The sequence below is a fragment of the Megalobrama amblycephala genome, linkage group LG24 (assembly GCF_018812025.1).
Source record: "Megalobrama amblycephala isolate DHTTF-2021 linkage group LG24, ASM1881202v1, whole genome shotgun sequence".
In the NCBI taxonomy this organism is placed as follows: Eukaryota; Metazoa; Chordata; class Actinopteri; order Cypriniformes; family Xenocyprididae; genus Megalobrama; species Megalobrama amblycephala.
The window spans coordinates 24733382-24761370 of record NC_063067.1 but is presented as its reverse complement, the minus strand read 5'-3'; the positions used below and the strand labels follow the sequence as shown (position 1 = coordinate 24761370).

Here is a 27989-nt window from a genome sequence, read left to right as displayed (position 1 = left end):
TTTTCAGGAAACTGATAGAGCTTATTTTCTCTCTCCAGTCGGAGTCAGTCATGTGCCGAATCCAGAAAAAAACCTGTTAGACGACACTTCCCCTTTCTGAACGCAAAGCTCAGTTCAACTGAAAGTGTGTTCAGTGTTCAGGCACTTTTCATGAAGGAGAACACATGATATATTAACGAAGAACAAATGTCAAAATAGTAAGTACTTTCATGAAATATTTCAGTGCACTGGGACTCATGGATTATATGCTTGAAGTGAATGAGTGAAAATAAATATCCCTTGGGTTATAGATTATTGCATTGTATATTTTTAACATAGACTTAACATCATTCTCTGAGAGTATCATTTTTCAACGTTACGTTTAGTGTTGTGATTTCAAGACATCTACTCATATTTACGTCTAGCAGCTGCATGTTGGACTATTTGCAAGCGGTTTATATAGGATTGACTAATACCTATATAAATTTAAATTGCAATAGTCTAGATGAGAAGATATAAATGCATGTATTAGTCTCTCAAACTCAGCAGTTAAAAGCTTTTAACTTTAGCCAGTAGTCTTAGCTGGAAAAAGCACAATTTGACTACTGCATTAACCTGCTTATCAAATGACTGGGCAGAGTCAAAGACAACACTCAGGTTTTTAACAGATGGCTTTATAAGCTGCTAAGCTGCCCAACACTTGATTTAAGCTGCCAGAGACAGCTAATGGTCCAAACACACTTGCCTCAGTCTTACTTTCATTGAGATTTTAAAAAAATATTGGACATTCATGCTTTAATGTCTGACAAACAACCGTTTAAAGCACATAGACCAGCATTGCCATTATGCTTAATAGGCATACTCTGTGTTTTCTAAAAATGTAAAACAAAGAGAGCATATATAAAGAAAACAAAATAGGGACAAGAATAGATCCTTGGGGAACCACACAGGTCAAACGTGATTTAAAGGATAAACATCTGCATTTATATAGACAGAAAATGTTCTGTTGTTGTTCAGATAAGACTGAAAAGATTTAAAGACTCCATTTGACTCTAAAAATTTTCATAAATGGACAGAAATTACTTTCTCAAGAATTTTTGAAATAAAGAGTAAATTAGAAATTGAGAATTCAATGGTTTGATTTTTTTTAACAACATCATGTTTAAATAAATGAAAGACTCTTATTTATAATTGTTAGGCTCAATGCAAAAACCTGAATTAGTAGGCGTGGTGGAATAATGTTAGATTTAACTTCCCACATCTGTAACTGACATTATTCCACCACACCTACTAATTCAGGTTTAAATAAGAGTCTTTATGTAGGATTTGTTCCTGTTGTTAAACCCCTGTAGAAAAAAACAAACCTTGATGTGGTGACTTCGTCATATTAATATGAATCTCTGGAGGACATTTTAAGTCATTGTTTCTTTGATATAAAATCTTTAATAACGGGTTTCTTTCACTTCAAGGTTTCTTTTGTGTTTGGTGATGTCTGTGATTCTTCAGACGTTTAACAGCATATGTGTGATGACTGAGCTTGAGTTAACGCAGTCACATCATCCTTGTTCTCTCACACTCCAGATATGTTCAGCTAAATTATGAAGGTTGTGTAATTCAAATAATCATTTAATTTTGTGTCTGAATGTTTGTTTATTTAGAGTCAGTGGAGGAGATCAAACTCATCAGATTCACCTGAAGCTTCATCATGACTGATTCACAAGGATCCAGTGATGGGGATTTTTATCCAGGATGCAGGTACTTTCATCAAACTAAAAGAGATCACAGTTTTATGATCGCAGTGCAATGAGTTCAAATCCTGCAAGTTCCAGCCTATTAATCATTACCATTGTGTCCTTGTGCACAGCTCTATGTATTGTATTGTTAATACATTCACACACTGTCAAAGCTGTTGGTCTGTTACTCAGTTAATGACACAATTACATCAAAATCAGTGTGGTTTCAGGTAAAATGTAGGACTTTTTGTTGTTGTTGTTTAGTTTTAGGTTCTGCAATGCACATCACACATCACTCAAACACATGATTAATAAGTGAAACATTTCAGAAACCTAATGACGTTCTGTGTCCCATAATACAGCAAACAAAAAATCTATTTTGCAATTATTTGGCAATTTACTTCACTAATTTATGTAATAATCTGGAATTGTAATCTTATGGAGTCTGTGTTATTAGTTCTTGTTAGCACTGAAAGACCCAGAAGGAAATGAAGAAAAAGGTCCAGATGCCCATTTTTAATGTCTAAAGCCTCATCCACAGCTCTCTGATGGAGATCAGATAGTGAAACTTTGTCTGCATTAGATGATTTGATAATCTGGTCAAACACATTGATGTTATTGTTTATAAAGGAAAGATGCACTTGTTTGCATGACACATGGACTTAATAAATCCTTATCTTAAGCAAAATAAGCAAGATGACATTCAATATATATATTAATATATATATATATTAGAGGTGGGCATAGATTAATTTTTTTAATCTAGATTAATCTAGATTAATTTTGGAATTAATCTAGATTAATCTAGATTAAATTGGCTCATTTGAATTCTGCCGAAGACATTCAGAATATGTGAGATAGGCCTACCCAAATTGTCCCTGCGTCCCAATGTCCGTACTATCCATCCTAAATAGTATGTGAGATCAAAATAAGTGTGTCCCAAAGCATAGTATGTTGAAAATAGTATGCCAAAAGTCCCCGGATGGTCCGGTAGATTTTCGAAGTGTGGATCCGTGCACACTATAAAGGCTAATATTGCCCACAACCCATTGCGCGTTGTACGATGATTCAGTTCAGAACTACAAACACGAGCAAAAAGTGTTAAAAACTACAAAACATGGCGAATATGCACGATCGACGCTGAGAGGTTGTTTTAGTGACTAAAATCAGTTCAAACTGATAGAAAATATTTATTTAATGTTATATGTGTTATTTTTCATCTGCAAATACCAATGTCGACTTTTATAAAGATCTGATTGGCCATTAACTTTTAAATGCATCATTATGCATTAATATGAGGAGAGTTCTCCACATGAAAGACCCGCGACTGCAGATCAACGTGCTGCATTTCTCTCCGATACGGTAGGAAATTAGCTAAATGAAATCTGGAGGATGTAAGATGATTGACAGGCCAGTTTACGGTGACAGGATGTGACAGAGAGCAAAGACGCAATTGTATGACATGACAGTATATCACAAAGCTTGTCTACTCTCTTGCTACACACTCAAAAGTAAGTACTTTTTGTTCACAGAAAGAGTACATACTTTTGACTAAAAGTAATCCGCCATTTTGTCCGACAAAGCAGATAGGAATTAGAGTTAAACTTGAAAAATTTTGTATATTGACATCTTTCCGCGTTTGAAACAACATTGATTCTCATGTTCATTCATGTTTATTTGATGCTATAAATGGACTCGTAAGAGATGATCGGTTAACGAGCCTCTTGAGCTGAGGCATTACAGCAATCTGTCACGACCATGGTCACGGCACATAAAAAACTACACAGTTTTAAAGCTGTGACTTTGTTTAATATCATAAGTAGCCTGCTCTGTCTTATCTGTCGAAGTGTTGTCAGTCAGTGTCCTCTTTGCTCCGTGATGCATTTATCACTGTGTGTGGCGTGACAGCGCCACGGCTTTTTGGACAAAGCAACAGTAACTAAGGGGGGCGGGTCTTTGCGAAGGGTTAGTTCGGCTAGGAATACATCCGCGCTAAAATATCAAGGTGAAAGTCATCATAACTTGCGTAGTATAGACCCAGCTCCCAACCCCACTTTCAGAATAGATTAACGGCGATATTTTTTTATCGCCCGATAAGAGTCTCACGTTAACGCAGCACGTTAACGCCATTAACGACCCACCACTAATATATATATATATATATATATATATATATATATACAAGTTTCTTTTAGTTTGTCAAGAGATTTAAAGCAACGTTTTTGTGCATTCTTGCTCTATTACGCAAGATCGAGCCTATGATTGAATCTGGAAATAAAGCAAAAAACTGAGAAACAGAGTACATCCAGAGAGTATTCACAATGCTTCACTTTTCCCACATTTTTTATGTTACAGCCTTATTCCAAAATGAATTAAATTCATTATTTTCCTCAAAATTCTACATACAATACCCCATAATGACAACGAGAAAGAAGTTTATTTGAAATCTGTGCAAATTTATTACAAATAAAAATGAAAATCACATGTACATAAGTATTCACAGCCTTTGCCATGACACTCAAAATTAATGTTTCTACAACTTGATTGGAGTCCACCTGTGGTAAATTCAGTTGATTGAACATGATTTGGAAAGACACACACCTGTCTAAGGTCACACAGTTAACAGTGCATGTCAGACCACATACCAAGCTATGAAGTCCAAGGAATTGTCTGACCTCCAAGACAGGATTGTATCGAGGAACAGATCTGGGAAAGGGTACAGAAAAATTTCGGCAGCATTGAAGGTCCCAATGAGCGCAGTGGCCTGAGAGACTATTTTGGATTGAGGGAAAGATGAATGCAGCAATGTACAGAGACATCCACCCTCCACTCTGGACCTTAGATTGTGGCAATGGTTCATCTTCCAACAGGAAAACGAACCTAAGCACACAGCCAAGATAACACAGGAGTGGCTACGGGACAACACTGTGAATGTCCTTGAGTGGCCCAGCCAGAGCCCAGACTTAAACCTGATTGAATATCTCTGGTGAGATCTGAAAATGGCAGTGCACCGACACTCCCATCCAACCTGATGGACCTTGAGTGGTCCTGCAAAGAAGAATGGGAGAAACTGCCCAAAAATAGGTGTGCCAAGCTTGTAGCATCATACTCAAAAAGACTTGAGACTGTAATTGGGGTGCCAAAGGTACTTCAACAAAGTATTTAGCAAAGGCTGTGAATATTTATTTACATGTGATTTTTTTTTTTTCATTATTATTTTTTAATAAATTTGCAAAGATTTAAAACAAACTTCTTTCACATTGTCATTATGGAGTATTGTTTGTAAAATGTTTTGAGGAAAATGAATTTAATCCATTTTGGAACATAACAAAATTACATCATTAACGTGACATCATTAACCAACATGGCTGAACTACAAATTTGCGACACTACGGTTTCAGGAAACAGTCATGTTGATCTCAGGGAGTTACGTCGTTGTATGGGAAATACACTCCTGAATAGTGATTTAGCACTTGCAGCAGTTTCATTAGAATTAAATAACGTGAACTAAAGTGATCAAACATATAACTGTAACAAAATTCAAGTTCAGAGAAATAAGAGGCGGACGTTAGACATGACTTTAATCATAAAATTATGTTTTATCATAAAATAAACAGACAACAAAACAACAGTAGCAGCAGCGGCCGACTGCAGCATAAAAACATAATAAAAACAGCAGCATAAAATGTCCTGCGGCTCTCGGCCCATCATGCTTCATAGCACATTAATGTTAATGAACTTTTAAAAAAAAAAAAAAACTTTAATAATAGTAGCTCAGCCATGAGCATGATTTCCCGTCAGATTGCTTTCCATCGGCTGTGGAGGTGAAGACGACAACTCTAATGATTCCACACTCATTCACTGCATCGTCAGGATACACCTTCGTTTAAAAGAAGCAACCTCTAGCTGTTAAACTTACATACTGTGCCTTTAATACTGACGTGAAATATTAAATAAAAAGATAAAGTTTACTCAAAGTGCTTTTTGATTAAAGATGATTGTGTTTATATTAATATGGTTCCTATGATAATCTAAAGGATTAAACTGAATGTGTTCTCTGTTTCAGTTCACTCAAGCAGAAGAGCTCAAACCCAGAGTCCAGCTGTGTGTCTATGAAGAGTAACAGATCTATGGATCCGCCACTAAAGTTTAAGAGTGGAGACAAACGGCCTGATCTCAGGTACTTTATTTCTATAAAAGATGTGCTAATAGAATTTGATTTTTATGAAATTATATTGAAATACAGCAGTGTAATGATCTGGATTTGAACCAGAAAATACTAAGTTCCAATCCTGTAAGTTTCAGTCTATTAATCATTACCATTGTGTCCTTGTGCAAAGCTCTATGTATTGTATAGTTTATACATTCATACACTGTAAAAGCTATTGGTCTGTTACTCGGTTAATGACACAATTCACTGTGTCTGATTCTTTACCCTCTTCATTCTGATTTAAGCTCAAATCTTCTATCCAGACCAGCTAAAATCAAAACTGTGTTCACGCCTGTGATTCAACCACAAGACTTAAATGAAGGAATGTGTCCTGGCTTCAGGTAAAATGTTGGACTTTTGTTATTGCTGTTTAATTTTAGGTGCTGCCATACACATCACATATCACTGTGTCCCATAATACAGTGGTTCCCAAAGTAAGGGTTGGGACCCTCCCGGGGGGGTCACGAGACATCAAGGGAGGGGTTGCGAGATGATTTACAGAAATAAAAAAAATATGTAAATAATGATTAGAAATAGCATATTCTATGAATAATAGTAGGCCTAACAAAGTACTAAAAATACTAGTTAATTTAAAACAAAAAGCATGCAAATAAAAAAAGCCATCAACCTTTCGATTTTCCTTCCCCTCGACCGTGACTCATTCACGACAGATTAATGACATATTAGCAACATCATCAGTTGCAGCAGGTCAATTTACAGCACCATGTTAAATATTCAGACATGTGCACGTAGGAAATTCTTTAGCCTTTAAGCTTTGAAAATTATTTTTGTCAAAATGAAACGTTGGTTAATATCGACCAAAGACAACGCCAGCGGAGGAGAGCGGAGAAGCACCACCATCAGGAGACATAATGGATAACACTTGTCTCTTTGTGAAGGTGGAAAAACAAAGTTCTTAATGACCTGAGGGATTTCTTGTAAAAAGATTTAAAAGGAAAGAAAAGACGAGAGTCGCCCGTTTCTGTCTATTTTAAGTTTTAATTTAAAATGTTTGTGATTTTAAGATAAAGCTTAAGTTTAAATGTTTTGCCACTTGCATGAGCAAGTATATAAAATATATAAATCAATATATAAATCAAAAGTATTACTTTATATAAATATAAAGTAATGAATTGAATAAAACGTTTACATGTAGTGCATTTAAACGTGACATCTATGAAATATAGTGTAAACAAAGAGAATCGCAATGCTGACAGGCCATGTTCAGTAAAAACTTTTGGATTTGAAATAAAAATAAGTCAATTTTGTGTTTGTGATAAATAGCAACGGATCAGTTGCACACTGTAAACGCGGCATATGTGAAAGCAAAATAGCGTGTGCTGCATATGTACTGGCCATTTTCCTTGCTTTACCCGAGGCAAAAGAGCCATGTGTTGACTGGGTAACAGAGACTTTAAATTGTATGCATCTATGGTTTTTTGTGTCAATATGTATTTATTTTAACACGAATAGCTATCGTTTTAATTCAGCATGGCGCAGTGCAGCAAAAAATAGACTGTGCGTAAATGATCGCTACAGATACACCGCTCCTGGAATGCACTGCTGGACTGCATCTGTGTGCTGTGTGAACGCTCTAATCCGTTAATATGGGCACAGAAAAAATATGCACTGCATACAAACTGCAAACAGAGTATGTTTGAAAAAGGCATTAATGCGTGTGCGCCATTGCACACAACTTTAACCACCTCTAGTGGGGGTCGCGTGTCACTGGCATCGTTATTTTGGGGGTCGTGGGCTTAAAAGTTTGGTAATCCCTGCCATAATACAGCAAACAAATAATACAGGTGCTGGTCATATAATTAGAATATCGTGAAAAAGTTCATTTTTTTATTGTAAATTATTTTAAAAAATGAAACTTTCATTTATTCTAGATTCTCTACATGTAAAGTAAAACTTTTCAAAAGTTTTTTTTTTTTTTTTAATTGTTGATTAGAGCATACAGCTAATGAAAGTCCAAAATCCAGTATCTCAAAATATTAGAATATTTACATTTGAGTTTCATTAAATGACCATCCCTACAGTATAAATTCCGGGTATCTCTTGTTCTTTGAAACCACACTAATGGGGAAGACTGCTGACATGGCAATGGTCCAGGAGACAATCATTGACAGCCTCCACAAAGAGAGTAAGTCACAGATGGTCATTACTGAATGTGGTGGCTGTTTACAGAGTGATGTATCAAAGCATATTAAATGCAAAGTTGACTAGAAGGAAGAAATTGGGTAGGCAAAGGTGCACAAGCAACAGGGATGACCACAAGCTTGAGAATACTGTCAAGTAAAGCCGATTCAAACACTTGGGAGAGCTTCACAATGAGTCAAATGACGCCGGAGTCAGTGCATCAAGAGTCACCACACTCAGACATCTTAAAGAAAAGGACTACCAAGCCACTTCTGAAACAGCATCTTACCTGGGCTAAGGAGAAAAAGAACTAGACAGTGAACAGTGGTCGAAAGTCCTCTTTTCAGATAAAAGTAAATTTTGCATTTCATGTTGAAATCATGGTCCCAGAGTCTGAAGGAAGACAGGAGAGGCTCAGAAGCCAAGCTGCTTGAAGTCTAGTGGGAATTCTCTGAAGTCAGTAATGATTTGGGGGGGCATGACATCTGCTGGTGTTGGTCCATTGTGTTTTATCAAGTGCAAAGTCAATGCAGCCATCTTCCAGGAGATTTTGGAGCACTTTATGCTTCCATCTGCTGACAAGCTTTATGGAGATATTTTCCAGCATGATTTCCTTTTCCAGCAGGACTTTAGCACCTGCCCACAGTGCAAAAACCACTTCCAAGTGGTTTGCTGACCATGATATTACTGTGTTTTATTGGCCAGCCAACATGCCTGACCCCTGAATCTATGGGATATTTTCAAGAGAAAGATGAGAAACAGTCGATCCAACAATATACAGATGATCTGAAGGCTCAATAGTGCCTCAGCAGTGCCACAGGCTGATCACTTCCATGCCACACTTCACTGATGCTGTAATTTGTGCTAGGAGCAAGTCATTTGCTGTATTATGTGCTGCCGACCAAGTATTGAGTGCACAAATTAACATACTTTAAAGAACTTGAACTTTTCTGTTTTGAAAATCCATTTTTGATTGATCTTAGGAAATATTCTAATATTTTGAGATACTGGATTTTGGACTTTCATGAGCTGTACGCTCTAATCACCAAAATAAAAAAATAAAATAAAAAAAAAACCTTTTGAAATGTTTTACTTTACATGTAGGGAATCTAGAATATATGAATGTTTCATTTTTAAAAATAATTTACAATAAAAAAAATGAACTTTTTCACAATATTCTAATTATAAGACCAGCACCTGTACATTGATTATTTGATTTATGGCTGTTTACTTTACATTAACTTGTGTATTAATCTGGTGTTTTTATTTTACAGCCATGACTCTAATCCTGCTGAAGTCCTCAACACATTGAGATCAAATCTGAGGAAGAAGTTTGAATGTTTGTATGAGGGAATATCAAAGCAGGGAAACCCAACACTCCTGAATGAGATCTACACAGAGCTCTACATCACAGAGAGTGAAAGTGGAGAGATCAGTAATGAGCATGAGGTGAGACAGATTGAGACACAGTCCAGGAGAGCAGAAACAGAGGACACACCGATCAAATGCAGTGACATCTTTAGACCTTTACCTGGACAAGACAAACCCATCAGAACTGTGCTGACAAAGGGAGTCGCTGGCATTGGAAAAACAGTCTCTGTGCAGAAGTTCATCCTGGACTGGGCTGAAGGGAAAGAGAATCAGGATGTCCAGCTCATATTTCCACTTCCTTTCAGAGAGCTCAACTTGATGAAGGACAAAACACTCAGTCTTTCAGATCTTCTTCATGTCTTTTTCCCTGAAACAAAAGAAATGGAAATATCCAGTGATAAATATAAAGTTTCATTCATCTTTGATGGTCTGGATGAGTGTCGTCTGTCTCTGGATTTTCAAAGCGATGTGAGGTTGTGTGATGTGACTGAATCAGCCTCAGTGGACGTGCTACTAACAAACGTCATTGTGGGGAATCTGCTTCCCTCTGCTCTCATCTGGATCACCTCCAGACCAGCAGCAGCTGATCTCGTCCCCTCTGAGTGTGTCCATCGAGTGACAGAGGTACGAGGCTTCAGTGACCCACAGAAGGAGGAATACTTCAGGAAGAGAATCAGTGATCAGCGTCTGGCCTACAGGATCATCTCACACCTGAAGTCATCAAGGAGCCTCTTTATTATGTGTCACATCCCAGTGTTCTGCTGGATCTCTGCCACTGTTCTAGAGAAGATGTTGAGTGAAGCAGAGAGAGGAGAGATTCCCAAGACTCTCACTCAAATGTACACACACTTCCTGATCATTCAGACCAACATCAAACATGAGAAGGACTATGAGAAGAATGTGACAGATGAAGATGTGATCCTCAAACTGGGGAAAGTGGCTTTTCAGCAGCTTGTGAAAGGAAACCTGATCTTCTATGAGGAAGACCTGAGAGAGTGTGGCATTGATGTGACAGAAGCATCAGTGTACTCAGGATTGTGCACTCAGATCTTCAGAGAGGAGTTGGGCTTGTATCAGGGGAAAGTCTTCTGCTTTGTTCATCTGAGCATTCAGGAACATCTAGCAGCTCTATATGTGCATCTCTCCTTTATAAACAAGAACATCAATGTGTTTGACCAGATTACCAAACCGACTAATGGAGTTTCAATGTCTGATCTCCATCAGAGAGCTGTGGATGAGGCTTTAGACAGTAAAAATGGGCATCTGGACCTTTTCCTTCGTTTCCTTCTGGGTCTGTCAGTGGAGTCCAATCAGAGTCTCTTACAAGAACTAAAGACACAGACAGGAAACAGCTCTCACAACAATAAGAAAACAGTTGACTATATTAAAGAAAAGATCAGTGAGAATCCCTCTCCAGATAAATACATCAATCTGTTTCACTGTCTGAATGAACTGGGTGATCTTTCACTAGTGAACGAAGCTGAACCTCATATAAATTCTAGAGGATTACGTAATGTGAAACTCTCCTCATCTCAGTGGTCAGCTTTAGTTTTTGTGTTGTTGACCTCAGAGGAGGCAATGCATCAGTTTAACCTTGACAGATTAATTGGAGATGAAAATGATCAGTAAGTAACACTGAGTACAATCATTACAGTCTAAAACATTATGGACAAAGATCTCAGAGGTGTTTAAATCATGGGGCACAGACTGATTTCTGGGATATTGTACATAATTTGCGGGTGCTTCTCAAATGGAGGCTGTGTCCTAGTAAGGCTAAATTTTTCATTTTCATTTTAAAGTGAACTAATCATTTAATTAAAATATTTGAGGGTATTTAATAAGGTATGTAATGTATTATTTACACAATTAACTTATTTTTTTATTTTCAAATAGTGTCATACTGAAAGAACAAAATACTGCTGATGAAGTTCTTCAGAAGCTGCTGTCTGTGGTTACAGCAACCAGATCAGCTGAGTAAGTAACACTGAGAATAATCATCACTGTTAAAACATTATAACATTGCTTACTTAATGGTTTAATAAAAAAATATTAGTCACACTTCAGCTTTTAAACTCTGACCTGATTTAATTCACATTTATAATAATCAAGTCAAGTCACCTTTATTTATATAGCACTTTTTACAATGCAGATTAGGTCAACGCAGCTTTACAGTGATAACTGGTATATAATTTTGCCTGCACAGCAGCTCTTAAAATATGTACTATTTTTCTCCAGCTTGAGTAAATTCAGTATTGATTCATTCCGTTGTAAGAATCAATAGTTATTAATTTAGTTAATTTATCTATATCAGCACTGGAGTAAACAGTGATGTCATCATCCAGCTCAGTTCAGTTTGCATACAAGGGTGTTGATGCAGGCAGATAAAAACATTGTTGAATATCAAATTAATAATAATCAAATTAATCTTTTTTAAGTCTGTCTCCATCTATAACACTGATAGTTTGAACATGATTAGATGAATATTAGCTACTTTATATCATACAGACATGCTTTATTAGTATTGTTTAAACCAAGTATGGGCTACAGAGAGAGAGTGAAGAGTATGTCATTGTTCTCTACAGGTTGAGGGATTGTGGTGTTACAGATGAAGGTTGTGCTGCTCTGGCTTCAGCTTTGAGTTCAAACCCCTCACACCTGAGAGAACTGAATCTGTCTTGGAATAATCTAAAAGACTCCGGAGTGAAGCTGCTCTCTGTTGGACTGGAGAATCCCCACTGTAAATTGGAGAAACTGTGGTAAGATCATACGTGACTCTCACATGAAGCTGAGTCACTGTGAATTTTGCAATTTCAATCATTCATAATGTAACATCAAAATGTAATAAATGCAGGCAAAAGCTATTATTATATTAATTACAAGCAAAACTATTGAAACAACATGATCAAATTACCATTCATCAAATTTGTATTACAACTGTGCATATGATTTAAGAGAATTAATGTTTCTTTTTGAAGCATTTGCTCTTTTTCTCCTGCTGCTGTGAGCTCATGTGATTGATCTGTGAATGATTGAACACATGACCTGCTCCTTATTAAGTTGATACTGCAGTACTGATAGTCACACTGAAAAAAAAAACACTTTTACATCAACATTTAACACCCTTTAATTTAAACAAACTCAATCTCAGCACAGTCAGGATTTACACAGTCTATTGATTTTAATTGTAAGAGAAAACTGGATAATGTAGATGATGAAATCTTTATCATATCAATGTCACAGATTTTGACATGGCGAAACACTATAGTATATCAACGACACACCTGTCTCATAATTATTCACGTGACTGCATGTTCTTTTCCCTGCGATGCTGTCAGGGCGAGACTGGCTGTGGGCGGTTGGTTGGCCATCAACTACTGACACAATCAAACTAGTTTGTGTGTAGCAAGCATTTTTCTGAGGAGAGCTACGAGAATTTCTATCATCAATGTCACTATTCATCTTTATTGTCAGTGTTCTGAAGGTACATAGATTTGCAATCTTACTTGTGATCTAACCATTTTTATGACATTTGTATGATAAATTTATTTTCAAATATATGCATTTATAGTGCATGTACTGTATATTAACATTTATGTACAGACTTTTAAAGAGAAAAATAGATAGTATTCAATGTATTTCACATAAATTTAAATTTGTCAGCTATAAAAATCCTACAATTTCCCCCTGATATTTAGTGAGAGCCGCCATGGGCAGCTGACAGATTGCTTGTACCCCTCTTTTTCCTCTGCCCTGCCCTACCCCACCCACTCCCTCCCTTCTTCTCAATGTTGTCCACACACATTTAAGATGAATGTGAGGTAGACTTGAGGTGAATAATAAGACTTACTGTGTTGAGCTATATAACATTAGTTTTCTGTTGAATGTATCCATCCAAACAGTCGCTCACCTGTCTAATAAAACACATAATATGTTAAATCATATTTAGTGTTTCCATGGTTTCTACAAAATAAAAACCAGTTAACATGGGTATGATGTCAATGATAGGCAACGCATGGACACAGTCTGTGTCCTGGTTAAAATTGCTTATTTTTCTGGATTTAAACATTCTTGGAAACATTTGGATGTGTACAGAATTCAACAAAATATATAGGACTAATGTTGTTCAAGTGGTTTTTGGATATTTTAATCAAAAAATGTTACATATTTTGCCTTTAATATTTGGAAACTTATTTATGACAGAAATTCTACAGCCACTGTCATTTTTTGAAAAATAACATTTGGGCATCATACATGAAAGAGGGGGGTTTCATGGCTCTTTAATGTTAATTACATTAACCTCTCCTGTTACAATTTTTCTAGATTTTTATGTGATATATAGTTTTAATTTGTTCTCAGTTTTTATATAATCTTTCTCACATAGATATAATCTCTTAGAATAACAGTTAAACTCACTGACATATTTACAAGTGACAAGATATTTCACAAGTTATGAACATAGAATTAAAAATATATATTATTCCTGCTTGAATTTGACTGCAGGTGTGTTATGATAGTGTTATGTGCTCTATGAAACAGACCATGATCCATCTAACATGGTGATTTGAGTTTTTGTTATTGGTGTGTCATTGTTCTCTACAGGTTGAGTGATTGTAGTGTAACAGATGAAGGTGGTGCTGCTCTGGCTTCAGCTCTGAGATCAAATCCCTCACACCTGAGAGCACTAGATCTGTCATATAATAATCTAAGAGACTCAGGAGTGAAGCTGCTCTCTGTTGTACTGGAGAATCCTCACTGTAAACTGGAGATATTGTGGTAAGATCGTACGTGACTCACATGAAACAGTCACTGTGAAATTTATAATTTCATTTATTCATAAAGTAACAAAATGGAATTAGGTAATCAAACCATTATTACAGTTAGGGCTGTCACTAATTATTATTTTGACAATTAATCAAGTAATTGGATTTTTTTTTGTAATAATAAAAATAAACACTGGACTTTAAAATGACTTAAAATAATAGTTGATGTGATTGTGTGATTGATCTATAAATGATTGAACACATGGCCTTCTCAGTAAAGTAATACGATCAACATTTCTCAGATCAACACTCTTAACTGAAACACACTAAACTTAAACACTTGCTTTAAACACACAAAATATCAGCAGTCAGGACTTTGATACATGAAGAACAAGAATTCGTTAATGACCATCACATCCATCTTTTTTTCTGTGATCATCTTTACATATTATTTAATGTGATTGTGGCGACCAGGGCGGGCGAGAGCCGTGAGGGAACGGTGCGAGGCCGGTGGCGCGAGTGTTAATGAGCTTCACCTGGGAGGCGCACCGGCCTTGAGTCCCTCACGGAGGAGCTCCGGGAGAATAAAAGGAGGAGCGACTACAGTGAAGGACGAGAGAGGACCAGGCCTGGACTTTATTTTGTGTTTTATTATGTTTGTGTGGCCGGCAGACGTCCGCGTGGGTCTGCCGGCATTACTTTCGTTTTGTTCTTTGTTTATTTTGAATTAAACTTTTGTTGAACGTTCGCCGGTTCCCGCCTCCTTCTTCCCACATCTACGAACCGTGTTACATTGGTGCCGAAACCCGGGAGGAAGGAGGGACATGCTGTCGGAGAGCCCTCGCTGCTGAGGGGGATCGCGGTGCTGCGGAGTTCAGGCAGCGCGGGAGTGTGAAGACCGCGAGAGGCTGCCCGAGGCGGTGGTGCTGGAGCCTAGTGACAGGTGGGACGGAGAGCTCAAGGCCGTCCCCTGGGACGAGGTGGGGTGGCTGCCGTCCAAGAGGGAGCGGAGGAGTCACCGCCGTTCGCCGTGGGCCGGAGCCTGCTGCCGTCCGCCATAAAGTGGAGGAGCAGGGAACGGGGGACTCGCTGCCGGCTGCCCTCAGTCCGGAGGAGCCATCGCCGGCCGCCAGGAGGCGGTCGAGGATCGAGCCGTCCACCGAGCGTCCAGTGCCACCGCACTACGGGAGCATAAAAGGAGGAGCGACTACAGTGAAGGACGAGAGAGGACCAGGCCTGGACTTTATTTTGTGTTTTATTATGTTTGTGTGGCCGGCACACGTCCGCGTGGGTCTGCCGGCATTACTTTCGTTTTGTTCTTTGTTTATTTTGAATTAAACTTTTGTTGAACGTTCGCCGGTTCCCGCCTCCTTCTTCCCACATCTACGAACCGTGTTACAGTGATATAAATAATTTATTATATAAGTGTTTATATAAGCTTTCCCTCTCACACAAACACACATACAAATAACATGGCAAATCTCATTTACATCAAACATGGTGACCTGTGATTTTTTAAATAATTAATAATCTGAGAGAGTGAAGAGTGTGTCATCGTTCTCTACAGGTTGATGGATTGTGGTGTCACAGATGAAGGTTGTGCTGCTCTGGCTTCAGCTCTGAGATCAAACCCCTCATACCTGAGAAAACTGGATCTCTCTGGGAATAATCTAGAAGACTCAGGAGTGAAGCTGCTCTCTGATCTAGAGGATGATCCACATTATAAACTGGAGATACTAATGTAAGAATTTTCATCATATTTTTATTTAAAATTTAAATGTCTGTTTTACTCACTAGAAATAAAAGGAAATTGTACCAGGTTTAGTAACACCGTGTGTGTGAATATTTTGTCTGAGATCATCAGATAATGAGTCTTAAATTCAGCTTCAGTTTCTGTAGGTCTCTGAACTTTAAACTGTGTAATGTTGCTGTTAGAGTATAAACAACATCTGCAAAGTTAAGACAATCAGAGTTCAAAGCAAAGGGGATATTTTCTTTTAAAGAAATCACTTTTTAAAGGGTCATGAAACCCCCCTGGTTTACCCTGGTTGTTCACATCTCAAAGCTCAAAAATTTCTGTTAAAATGGGCGTGTAAAGTGGGAGTGTAGAGGGCGCAAGAGGGGAGAGAACAACCAATAAAGCACAGACATACAACACACTCATTATACAGTATAGTGTATATTAATATATGAGCACGGAGAAAATGACAACAAGCTCCCAAGCACAAGGGAGAAATGCGAAAGAATATTTAATAGGGCTAATAATAGGATACTTTGATTATGTTTACGAGCACTACAGTCTTTTGTCTGAAAACAATCCACATGCACCCAAACCTCTGCTCTGGTCGCGTCGCAGGAAAACACATTTTTGTGTTGTAGCACTGAGGAAACGAACACCAACAATATGTCTCAGAATGACAAGAGACCGAGGCGAGAGAAGTGATACTTCCTTCTTTTTCTCATGAATAAATACAGAAACTGTTGATGTCAGCATGTTCGACCAACCCATACTTGGAGCCAACCAGCACTGCAAATCCTGCCGGAAGTACACGCTGACGTCAGATTTTGTGATGTTACTCCGACTTTGCTTTTCAAACTGGAAGATGGAAATCACTCTGAAAAATGCAAAAATAACTCATTTTAACTTTTAAATAAAATTAATGAGTACCTTTAGTGTTTTCAATGATGTGCAGCCTATACATATATGTCAACAGCTCAAAAAATGTGTTCTGGGGTTTCATGATCCTTTAAGGACTACAACAAATGGCTGGTAGGGACTACATTGAGCTTCTTCCTGAGTTAGTGACATTACTAACCCTAAAATTTACATAAACCCTGCCCCTGGGAACATGCAACAAAAGGGGTGAGACCATGTTGAGAAGAGGTGCTTTAGAGAAGAGAAAGAGTTGTAGTGGAGCACATTTGGGAGCCTGCTGAAGCTCTTGCAACCTTATTTATTGCAATACATTATGTAACACAAATACAATAGCATGTCATAAAAGCATGACAACATAAGTTATAACTGTAATTAAACTAGACTATACCTGTTCTATCTTCATGCAGCATATATTCTCTGGCTCTGTCTGAAATTGGCATCCGAAATGTTGCACGTAAAAAAATAAATACGACCTCACGTTGTGTCAATCACGTTTACTCACTGCCTCCAAAACTTTCATCCGTCATAAAAATTCAGATCAGGTTCGTTCTGCTTAGCATAACTTGAGCTCTTGAAGCTCTGCCTTCTTCTTGAAAGGGAGCCAGAAGCAACAGCTCATTTACATTTAAAGGGACACGCACAAAATCGACGTGTTTTTTCTCACCCTCAAAAAGTGACAATTTTACATGCTATAAAAATATCTGTGGGGTATTTTGAGATAGAAATTCACATACACACTCTGGGGACATCATAGATTTATTTTACATCTTGTAAAAAGGGGGCATTATAGGACCCCTTTAAATTTGTAGTGGAGTGTAATGATAATTTCTGCTGGTTCTGTATCAGCTCTCTGTTGTGTGAAAGTGACCTTTCTTGCCCTTTTGATTTTGTAAAGTGACTTTGAGCATCAGATAGAAGTTATATTATCATGCTTGAGAAGGAAAAAATATATACTATATTGCCAAAAGTTTTGGGACATCTGCCTGTACATGCACATGAACTTTAATGACATCCCATTCTTAATCCATAGGGTTTAATAAGGAGTTCACCCAAACTTTGCAGCTGCATCCTAAGGAGCCAAGCCCAATCCCTGAAAAACAACCCCACACCATAATCACCCTCCACCAAACGTTACACTTGGCACAATGCAGTCAGGCAAGTACCGTTCTCCTGGCAACCACCAAACCCAGACGTTCATCGGATTGCCAGACAGAGAAGCTTGATTGGTCACTCCAGAGAACACGTCTCCACTGCTCTAGAGTCCAGTGACGGCGTGCTTTACACCACTGCATCCGACACTTCGCATTGCACTTGGTGATGATGTAAGGCTTAAATGCAGCTGCTCGAACATGGAAACCCATTCCATGAAGCTCTCTACGCACTGTTCTTGAGCTAATCTGAAGGCCACACGAAGTTTGGAGGTCTGTAGCTATTGACTCTGCAGAAAGTTGGTGACTTTGCTGACCCCACTCTGTGATTTTATGTGGCCTACCACTTCGTGGCTGAGTTGCTGTTGTTCCCAAATGCTTCCACATATGAGACCACTAACAGTTGACCTTGGTACATTTAGTAGTGAGGAAATTTCACAAATGGACTTAAGCTTGAATTCACTGAGCTCCTGAGAGCGACCCATTCTTTCACAAATGTTTGTAGAAGCAGTCTGCATGGTACTGGATTTTATACACCTATGGCCATGGACGTTTTTTTTTTTTGTTTTTTTTGTATAAATGCACAGTATAAACTAAAAAATGTTGGAGTTTTGTTAGAGAAAATAAAGAGCCTGAATGTGTTTGTTTGTGTTGTACCAGCAGAGGACGACAAAGACTAATAAAAGATTAATTTTTCATGATTATGAAGAAAAAAATTCAGGCTCACATAATGGAAACTTATGTATACATCATATTGTTTGTGATAATTGTATTGGTTTTGTATAAATGTATTTAGTATTTCTTTTTAAAAATATAAATGATTTACTAACAAAGATGCTGTATCCTCTTCCACCTGGTAACCAATCAGGAATGACGAGTGATCATGGGAGTCACCTGATCCCAAATGATCAGTGTCTGTCGAGTAGAGATAGAGGGAGGGTCCATCATCAAAGTCCATCAATAATAAAATACTGGATTCAGTAAACGCTCCATGTTAGTTTGACAGGTGGAGATCAGTCACTAGTGTAGAGATGAGTCTGGACTGGAGCCATAGATATAGAAGAGTGAATGTAAATCTGTGAAAGAAACTTCATGAGCCAACAGATTAAAGCACAGACCAGAGACAGACAAATAAGTTATAAACATGAGGAGAAAACAGACACCTTCAAGTCTTGAAATAATTTGATCATGACTATATACATTTTCATACGTGTCAAATGACACAAAAGCAGAAAGAAAGATGATCAGGGACATTCAAAAAATAAATGCACAATAGACTCTCTTTCACAATTACAACAAGAGCTTTTGTAATGAAAACGCTATAATGTGTCTTTCACATGATATATTCTGTCAACAATTTTAAATGATACTACTTTAGTTTTATTTGTTATATACAGACCAAGAACTGCCCAAAAAAGTTCCCACATAAATGAGGGAAACATACTAACGCAAACAATTTTATGATGGAAGAGAAGAGATATTAATAAAGAAAAACTGGTTACTGCACTTATCATTAATTAAATCAAATTGATCTAAAAACAAATGTATGGAGACCTTCCTTCCTACAATGTTACTGTTACGGTACACAGGAGGCAGACACAGATGTAACAGGTATTGGTAGTTTTATTGACCACAGTAGAGCAGAGGATAACACACAGGTGAGTGAACTGGTTGTAGATGTTGTAGAACTGATAGTATGAGGAATAGTTACTGTCCTTTCCGTTTCAGGTAGAGATACGTTGGAGCTTGGAGATCACTGGAGTAACCTGGAGCTGGCTGGAACACACCCACACAGCAGACGAGGCACACAGAGGGAAGGAGACACGCTGGAGACAGGTGAGTATACGAAGAGGAGTCCTTGAGGTAAGCATTACAGGAAGTATATGCGAACGAGACCGGACATAGAGTGCTGTGTGCGTGTGTGCTTTATAGTGCTGTTGATGAGTGGGGTGATGAGGTGCAGGTGGCGGTGATCAGTACTCTGGAGATGGCGTGCGTTGTGATTTGGTGATGTTGGAACCTGACGTGTCTGTGACAGTGAGCTTTCAGTAGTGACACGTGGAAAGTGGGGTGTATACGATACCCTTGTGGGAGTTGGAGTTGGTAGGTGACTGGGTTGACCTGCTTGACGATGGGGAATGGGCCAATGAACCTGCGACTCAGCTTTCTGCAGGGCAGGCGCAGTCTGATATCCCGGGTGGACAGCCAAACCATCTGACCAGGCTGGAAGACCGGAGTGTTGGAGCGTCGAAGGTCGGCTGCCATCCTGCGTCTGCGCAGGGCTCGTTGCAGTTGATGGTGTGCTGAGTCCCAGACCCTCTCGCTCTCTCGGAACCAGTAATCCACTGCCGGAACGTTGGAGGGTTCCCCGGTCCAGGGGAACAGTGGGGGTTGGTAGCCGAGTACGCACTGGAATGGTGTGAGTCCTGTAGTCGACTGCCAGAGAGAGTTTTGGGCGTACTCGGCCCAACCCAGGAACTGTTTCCAAGAGTCCTGGTGGTCATGACAGAAGGTACGGAGGAAGCGGCCAATCTCCTGCACCTTCCTTTCCGTCTGCCCGTTCGACTGCGGGTGGTATACGGAAGTCAGACTGACAGCCACACCTAGGAGGGAGTAGAACGATCTCCATACTCTGGATATGAACTGGGGTCCTCGGTCAGAGACTATGTCTTCTGGTATTCCGAAATATCTGAAGACTTGGTTGAAGAGTATTTCGGCGGTCTCCATGGCAGTGGGTAATCCTGGGAGTGGAATCAGACGGCAAGACTTTGAGAAGCGATCCACAACGACTAGGATGGTGGTATTTCCTTCTGAGACAGGGAGATCAGTGATGAAATCCACCCCTAGGTGTGACCATGGGCGATCTGGAACCTGGCAGCGGAAGGAGTTTCCCAGCTGGCAGATGACGAGGACTTTTGGAGATGGCGCACTCCCGACAGCCCTGCACATAACTTCTGACATCCGAAGCCATCCCTGGCCACCAGAAGCGTTCTTTTAGCAACGAGAGGGTTTCATTGACCCCCGGGTAACCAGTGCCAAGTGACGTGTGAGCTGAGTGAATGGTGGGAGTGCGTCGTGTCCGAGGGATGGACAGCAAGCCGGGTGGACAGCCCGGCGGAGGGTTCGTGGAGGCATTGGAGGAGGGGATGGTCTCTTCTGACCAGGTAATAGGACTCACGATGAGAGAGCTCGGATGATAGGTTCAGGTTCTTCGGTCTTTTCCTCAGGAGCATGGAGACGGGAGAGAGCGTCCGCTTTAACGTTTTTGGTACCTGGACGGTAGGAGATGGTGTAATTGAATCGGGAGAAGAACATGGCCCAGCGAGCTTGTCTTGGGTTCAGCCTCTTTGCTGACCGAAGATATTCAAGGTTCTTATGGTCTGTCAGCACCAGGAACGCATGTTTGGCTCCCTCCAGCCAATGCCTCCACTCTTCCAAGGCAAGCTTAACAGCAAGAAGTTCCCTGTCACCGATGGAGTAGTTGACTTCCGCCGGGCTGAGCTTGCGGGAGAAGAAGGCGCATGGATGGAGTCTACTTGGCGTCCCCTGCTGCTGCGACAACACCGCTCCCACTCCAGTGGTCGAGGCGTCCACTTCAACGACGAACTGTTTCTCTGGATCTGGATGGACGAGTAAGGGAGCGGTGGTGAAGGCTTCTTTAAGGTGGTTGAAGGCGTTGGTGGCTGCCGGGTTCCAGGACAGAGACTTGGGCTTATTACGGAGCAGGCTGGTGAGTGGATGGGTGATGGAACTGTAACCTTTGATGAACCGTCTGTAGAAGTTGGAGAATCCGAGAAAGCGCTGTAGCTCTTTTATGGTGGTGGGTTCTGGCCAGTTGGTGATGGACTCCACCTTCCTCTCGTCCATCCGGATGCCACTGTGGTCTATGTTGTAACCAAGGAATGAGACGGAGGGTTGGTGGAAGGAGTACTTCTCTGCCTTGAGGAACAGGTTGTGTTGTCGAAGACGGGTGAGGACCTCTGCAACGTGTTGGCGATGTTCGGCCTGGCTCCGGGAGTATGAGTATGTCGTCGATGTAGACTAGGACGAAGCGATGGAGAAACTCCCGGAGCACCTCATGTATGAAATCCTGGCATTACCAGATATTCGTAGTGGCCAGTAGGGGTGATGAAGGCGGTCTTCCACTCGTCCCCCTCACGTATCCGGATGAGGTTGTACGCGCTGCGGAGGTCCAGCTTCGTAAACACAGTGGCACCACGGAGATGTTCCAGGGCCGCTGGGACGAGAGGAAGGGGATACCTAAACTTGACGGTTATCTTGTTGAGTGAGTGATAGTCGATGCATGGCCGCAAGCCTCTGTCCTTTTTAGCCACGAAGAAGAAGCTGGAAGCAGCAGGGGAAGTAGACGGCCTGATGTAACCTTGGGCGAGGGCTTCCTTGATGTAATCCTCCATGGCCTTCTCCTCCGGGATGGAAAGTGGGTATATCTTACCCTTTGGCACTGGTTCACCCGGAAGCAGGTCGATGGCACAGTCCCATGGCCGGTGTGGAGGCAGCTTGGAAGCCCGTTGCGGGCAGAAGACAATCGCTGAAGGGGGCGTAACACTTGGGGATGTCGACGGAGTGTTGTTCGACTGGACTTTCGATGGATGTGGCGCAGAGAGAGAGGTCAGGCGAAGGAGATGGTGGAACAGGAAGTTCAGCCAGACAGCGAGAGAAGCATGTGTCGCCCCACTTCAGGATTTCGCCGTTTTCCAGGAGATGGTGGGGTTATGCTGCTCCAACCAGGGGCGCCCTAGAACCACGTCAGCGGTGGAATCCTCCAGAACCAGCAGATGTATCTCCTCTTGGTGTAGTAAACCAACTTGGAGTGTTACTGGCCCAGCCACGGTGCGGACGCGCTTACGACTCAGGGGTTTGCCGGTTATTGAGTTTGATCTTGTAGATGGTCGGAGACGGAGAGGTCTTGAGACGTAGCTGCCGGCAGATGGCGCCGGTGACGAAGTTGTCGGCTGACCCTGTGTCGAGGAGCGCGACCACTGAAAGGGAGACAGTAGCGGCAGTAAGATTGACGACAGTGGTGAGTGGTTTCATTTTATGAGTAGCAGGAATAATGGCACTCACCAGGGGTCGAGGTGGTCGTGTGGGGCATGCTGCAATCACATGCCCAGGACCTCCACAGTACAGACAGAGATGCAGGGTCAGCCGACGGTGGCGCTCTTCAGAGGATAGACGAGAGTTTTCCACTTCCATGGGTTCTTGGGCTGGTTCTGGAGTGCTGACGGGTTTGGATCGGCAGAGGAGCATGTTGGAGAGGGACTGGTCCTGGTGCTCTTGGATGCACGCTTGCATGTGAGTGGCGCAGCGAATGGAGAGCTGGATGAATTTTTCGAGGCCGATGGATTCCTCGCATGCAGCAAGATGCAGCCATACCCGAGGTTCTAATCCTTGACGATAAGTTGTTATCAGGGCTTGTTCATTCCATCCGCTGAGTGCTGCAAGCGTTCTGAAGTGCAAAGCATAATCGTAAATAGACATTGATCCTTGTTTCAAATTATAGAGCTTCTCACCAGCTGAAGAATCTGTGATCGGTTTCCCGAACACTTCCCGGAAGTGGGAAATAAACGCCGAGTAGGATTGGGTTACAGCGCCCCGCTGGGACCCAGATGGAATCGGCCCATTTCAATGCTTTGCCGCTGAGCTGAGAAATGATGAATGCAATCTTGGATGTGTTACTCGGGTACAGGTGCGGCTGCATCTCCAGGACCAGTGTGCATTGCAGCAGGAATCCGCTGCAATCCTCCGCCGATACTGAGAAGGGCGCCGGTTTGGCCATGGGACTGGCGTACGGCGGTAGAGAAGGAGAACTGCTGGCATTGGCGGTGGTGTTCGCTGGTGCAGGTGAAAGGACAGTGACTGGAGATGGCGGTGGTGGATTGATGGTTAATGTTCGCCGAAGCGCATCCACCAGTTCCTGAAATGGATCCGGCTGGCTCATACTGGGTCTGCGGTGTTAGTCCGGTCTTCTGTTACGGTACACAGGAGGCAGACACAGATGTAACAGGTATTGGTAGTTTTATTGACCACAGTAGAGCAGAGGATAACACACAGGTGAGTGAACTGGTTGTAGATGTTGTAGAACTGATAGTATGAGGAATAGTTACTGTCCTTTCCGTTGCAGGTAGAGATACGTTGGAGCTTGGAGATCGCTGGAGTAACCTGGAGCTGGCTGGAACACACCCACACAGCAGACGAGGCACACAGAGGGAAGGAGACACGCTGGAGACAGGTGAGTATACGAAGAGGAGTCCTTGAGGTAAGCATTACAGGAAGTATATGCGAACGAGACCAGACATAGAGTGCTGTGTGCGTGTGTACTTTAAAGTGCTGTTGATGAGGTGCAGGTGGCGGTGATCAGTACTCTGGAGATGGCGTGCGTTGTGATTGGGTGATGTTGGAACCTGACGTGTCTGTGACAGTTACACCAAGTGCCCTAATTTCTGAACAGAGAGAGTATTTTGACAAACATAATTCATGATACTATTCTTTAACTGAAATATGGCACTTAAATTTAAGACAGTTCATTAATACGAATTCAACTGCTGACCAATTAATAATAAATCAGACTCAAAGCAATGTTTAAAAAGCAGATTTTTGGTGTGTGATATTCTTATTATTCCAAATAAAAAAGGAGTGAGGAGAAAAGTTATGTTTAAAAACCAAACACAAGTCAAAAGGTCTTGTCTGTGAAAATTACAATCTAAGATGTATTTTGTTAACATCAAAACTGCATCTAAGAAAAAAAAAATGATACCACCAAGTTGATTAAATAAATGTGGACAGGAAAAATATTCCACAGAGAACAACTAAAAAATTTAACCAATTCATTTTAAAAGTGTTATTCAAAGTCGTGAAATCCACAACATTCAAATAACGTGGATTGTATAATATATTATTCTTTAAACAAAATCAAATAATATCTTGTCAAACACTTTGGTAAATGTCTTTGATACAATTAGAGCTTGGGAGATTTATGATAAACCTTCAGATTTAGACAATAAAACACAAGTATAAATGGACAAATCTCTCTGCAACCAAGATTTCATCTTTATTTTTGTACTGTTGAGAATGGGATGAAAGTTAAGAAAAGCATTTTACACCAAGGTATGTGACAACCTCCTAAACTGGGATTTCCTTGAAGTTAACACTCTTAAGTGGAAATATCTCACATTTGATAATATTAAGGTTGAGACCATATATCTTAGAGAAATTATTTATGGTACCAATTGCTTTGATGACCTCTGCAGCATTTTTTTAAAATAGTGATGTGTCATGAGCCAATTGACAAATGTTTAATTAATTCCCAAACACGTTAATAGCTTGAAAGAAATTCACATTTACATCAGGAGAAAGAAGCTGTGTGATGAACAGAAACAGAAACAGTGAGATTTGGCACCTTGTCTGACGCCCCTAGAAAGAGAAAATCTACTGGAGTCCCATGAATCATCTTATTGGAGCAGTTACACTCTGATCAGGGTTGGAATTGCCTTTCTAAAAACATTTACAAATTTAAAGTATTCTAATTTTGCAATCATGAATTTGTGTTCCGCTGTATCGAATGCCTTATTAAAATCAATAGTATTAGGTTGTCATCGTTGAGAAGGTGACTGTAATCTACAGGGCTCTAGACTAACTTTTTGCACTGCAAATTTTGCACTTTTTGCAAAATTTCGACCGCATTGCATTTAACACCGCAGTTCACTTTTTTTTTCTTTTTTTTTTTAAATCGCTGTCCATATACGCAATATTGACTTGTAAATGATTAACTAACAATCTGGTCAACATAAAGTTATTTATTTGAAGCACAATTCTACAAGAAATGTCATTAATTACTCACCCTCATGTCGTTCCACAACCGTAAGACCTTCATTCATCTTCAGAACACAAATTAAGATATTTTTGATGAAATCCAATGGCTCAGTGAGGCCTCCATAGCCAGCAATGACATTTCCTCTCTCAAGATCCATTAATGTACTAAAAACACATCTAAATCAGTTCATGTGAGTACAGTGGTTAAATATTAATATTATAAAGTGACGAGAATATTTTTGGTGCTCCAAAAAAAACAAAATAACAACGTATATAGCATGGCCATCGGAAGCAAAAAAAATGTGGGTGGGTCTTCCCCCAAAGTTTTATAATTAATTAATTTATATAATTTATAATTAGAGACGGTAAAAGTCAGTGGGTCCAATATCATTGGTCTTAAAATGTGGGTGGGTCTTGTCCCACCCACATACAATGGTTCCAGCGCCCATAATACATTTACATTTACAGTTATTCATTTGGCAGACGCTTTTATCCAAAGCGACTTACAAGTGAGGAATACAACAAGCGAGTCGTCATGACGAGGCAAATAGACAAGAAGTGCTCATAATACAAGTTATAGGCAGTGCTCAGATTATCCTAAGCTACAATAGAGAGGGATTAGAGGAAGTGAAAGGATAGGAATAAGAAGTTTTTTTTTTTGTTGTTTTTTTTTAAGATGAGGTTAAGTGCTCACGAAAGAGATGGGTTTTCAGCTGTCTTTTGAATATTGCCAGGGATTCCGCATTCCGGATGAAGGCAGGAAGATCATTCCACCAGCAAGGGACAGTGAATGAGAATGTTCTGGAAAGTGATTTCGTGCCTCTCTGTGATGGTACCACAAGCCTTCGCTCCTTTAATGAGCGCAGGTTTCTGGTAGGAGTGTAGACTCGTAAGAGTGAGTGGAAGTAGGAGGGTGCTAAGCCTGTGGTGGATCTGTAAGCAAGCGTCAACGCCTTGAATTTGATGCGAGCAGCAAGTGGTAGCCAGTGAAGAGAGATGAAGAGAGGCGTGACGTGGGCTCTTTTGGGCTCATTGAAGACGAGATGTGCTGCTGCGTTCTGAATCATTTGTAGAGGCTTGATTGTGCATGATGGCAGTCCAGCCAGAAGTGCATTGCAGTAATCAAGCCTAGAAATGACCAGAGCCTGGACCAGAAGTTGTGTTGCATGTTCTGTTAGAAAGGGCCTGATTTTCCTGATGTTGTATAGTGCAAATCTGCATGACCGAGCTGTCTTTGCAATGTGGTCTTTGAAGGTCAGTTGATCATCAAGGATTACTCCAAGATTTCTGGCCGAATTTGATGGGGTAATTGAGGATGTACCTAGCTGGATGCTGAAATCGTGATTTAGAGTCAGATTGGCAGGGAAGACGAGAAGCTCAGTCTTAGCCAGGTTTAGCTGTAGATGATGTTCTTTCATCCATGCCGAGATGTCCGCCAGACAGCTTGAGATTCGTGCAGCTACTATGGGATCATCTGGTTGGAATGAAAGGAAGAGTTGTGTGTCATCAGCATAGCAATGGTAGGAGAAACCATGTGCCTGAATGATGGGACCAAGTGATGTAGTGTAAATGGAGAAGAGGAGGGGTCCAAGAACTGAACCCTGAGGAACACCTGTGGTCAGTTGATGAGCTTTGGATACCTCCCCTCTCCAGGCAACCCTGAAAGACCTTCCTGTGAGATAGGATTCAAACCAGAGAAGTGGAGTACCTGTGATGCCCAGTGATGAGAGGGTGGACAGGAGGATCAAATGATTCACCGTGTCAAAGGCAGCAGATAGATCGAGCAGAATGAGAACTGATGATTTGGAATCAGCCTTTGCAATCCGCAGGGATTCAGTGACCGAGAGCAGTGCAGTCTCAGTCGAGTGGCCACTCTTGAAACCAGATTGATTGACATCCATTTGGTTGCTCTGTGAGAGGAAAGATGACACCTGGTTGAAAACAACTCGTTCAAGTGTTTTTCCTATGAATGGTAGGAGAGAAACAGGTCTGTAGCTGTCTACAAGAGACGTGTTTAATGTGGGTTTCTTAAGCAGTGGGGTTACCCGAGCCTGTTGAATGTGTTAGGGAAAGTGCCAGTGTGGAGAGATGTGTTGACGATGTGTGTCAGTGCTAGTAAAAGTGTGGGAGCGATGGCTTGTAGAAGGTGTGTGGGGATGG

At 40.6% G+C, this 27989-nt stretch overlaps 1 protein-coding gene across 3 annotated transcripts; it reads left to right on the top strand.

Moving 5' to 3' along the window:
* The first annotated feature begins 67 nt into the window (after positions 1-67).
* LOC125260503 (NACHT, LRR and PYD domains-containing protein 3-like) lies at positions 68-18314 on the top strand. 3 transcript variants are annotated; one of them, XM_048178912.1, is made up of 10 exons: positions 68-197; positions 1638-1734; positions 5779-5892; positions 6168-6263; positions 9339-11060; positions 11329-11409; positions 12018-12191; positions 14035-14208; positions 15763-15936; positions 17882-18314. In XM_048178912.1, exons 2-10 carry the CDS (start codon positions 1685-1687, stop codon positions 17886-17888), a joined length of 2592 nt encoding a protein of 863 aa, XP_048034869.1. In that variant the 5' UTR covers positions 68-197; positions 1638-1684; the 3' UTR covers positions 17889-18314. The 3 variants fall into 3 exon arrangements, 2 of the variants coding, with proteins under 2 accessions (XP_048034869.1, XP_048034870.1); XR_007183052.1 differs by lacking the exons at positions 15763-15936; positions 17882-18314 and adding an exon at positions 12771-12916 and having other exon boundaries at positions 70-197; positions 14035-14162; XM_048178913.1 differs by lacking the exons at positions 14035-14208; positions 15763-15936; positions 17882-18314 and adding an exon at positions 12771-13268 and having other exon boundaries at positions 70-197.
* The last annotated feature ends 9675 nt before the right edge of the window (positions 18315-27989 follow it).

Bases quoted from the DNA above. Each gene is read 5' to 3' on its own strand.
- LOC125260503 (XM_048178912.1), top strand. From the start codon at position 1,685: ATGACTGATTCACAAGGATCCAGTGATGGGGATTTTTATCCAGGATGC. The intron at 5,893-6,167 runs GTACTTTATTTC...TTCTGATTTAAG, and splicing joins GACAAACGGCCTGATCTCAG to CTCAAATCTTCTATCCAGAC. The intron at 11,410-12,017 runs GTAAGTAACACT...TGTTCTCTACAG, and splicing joins ACAGCAACCAGATCAGCTGA to GTTGAGGGATTGTGGTGTTA.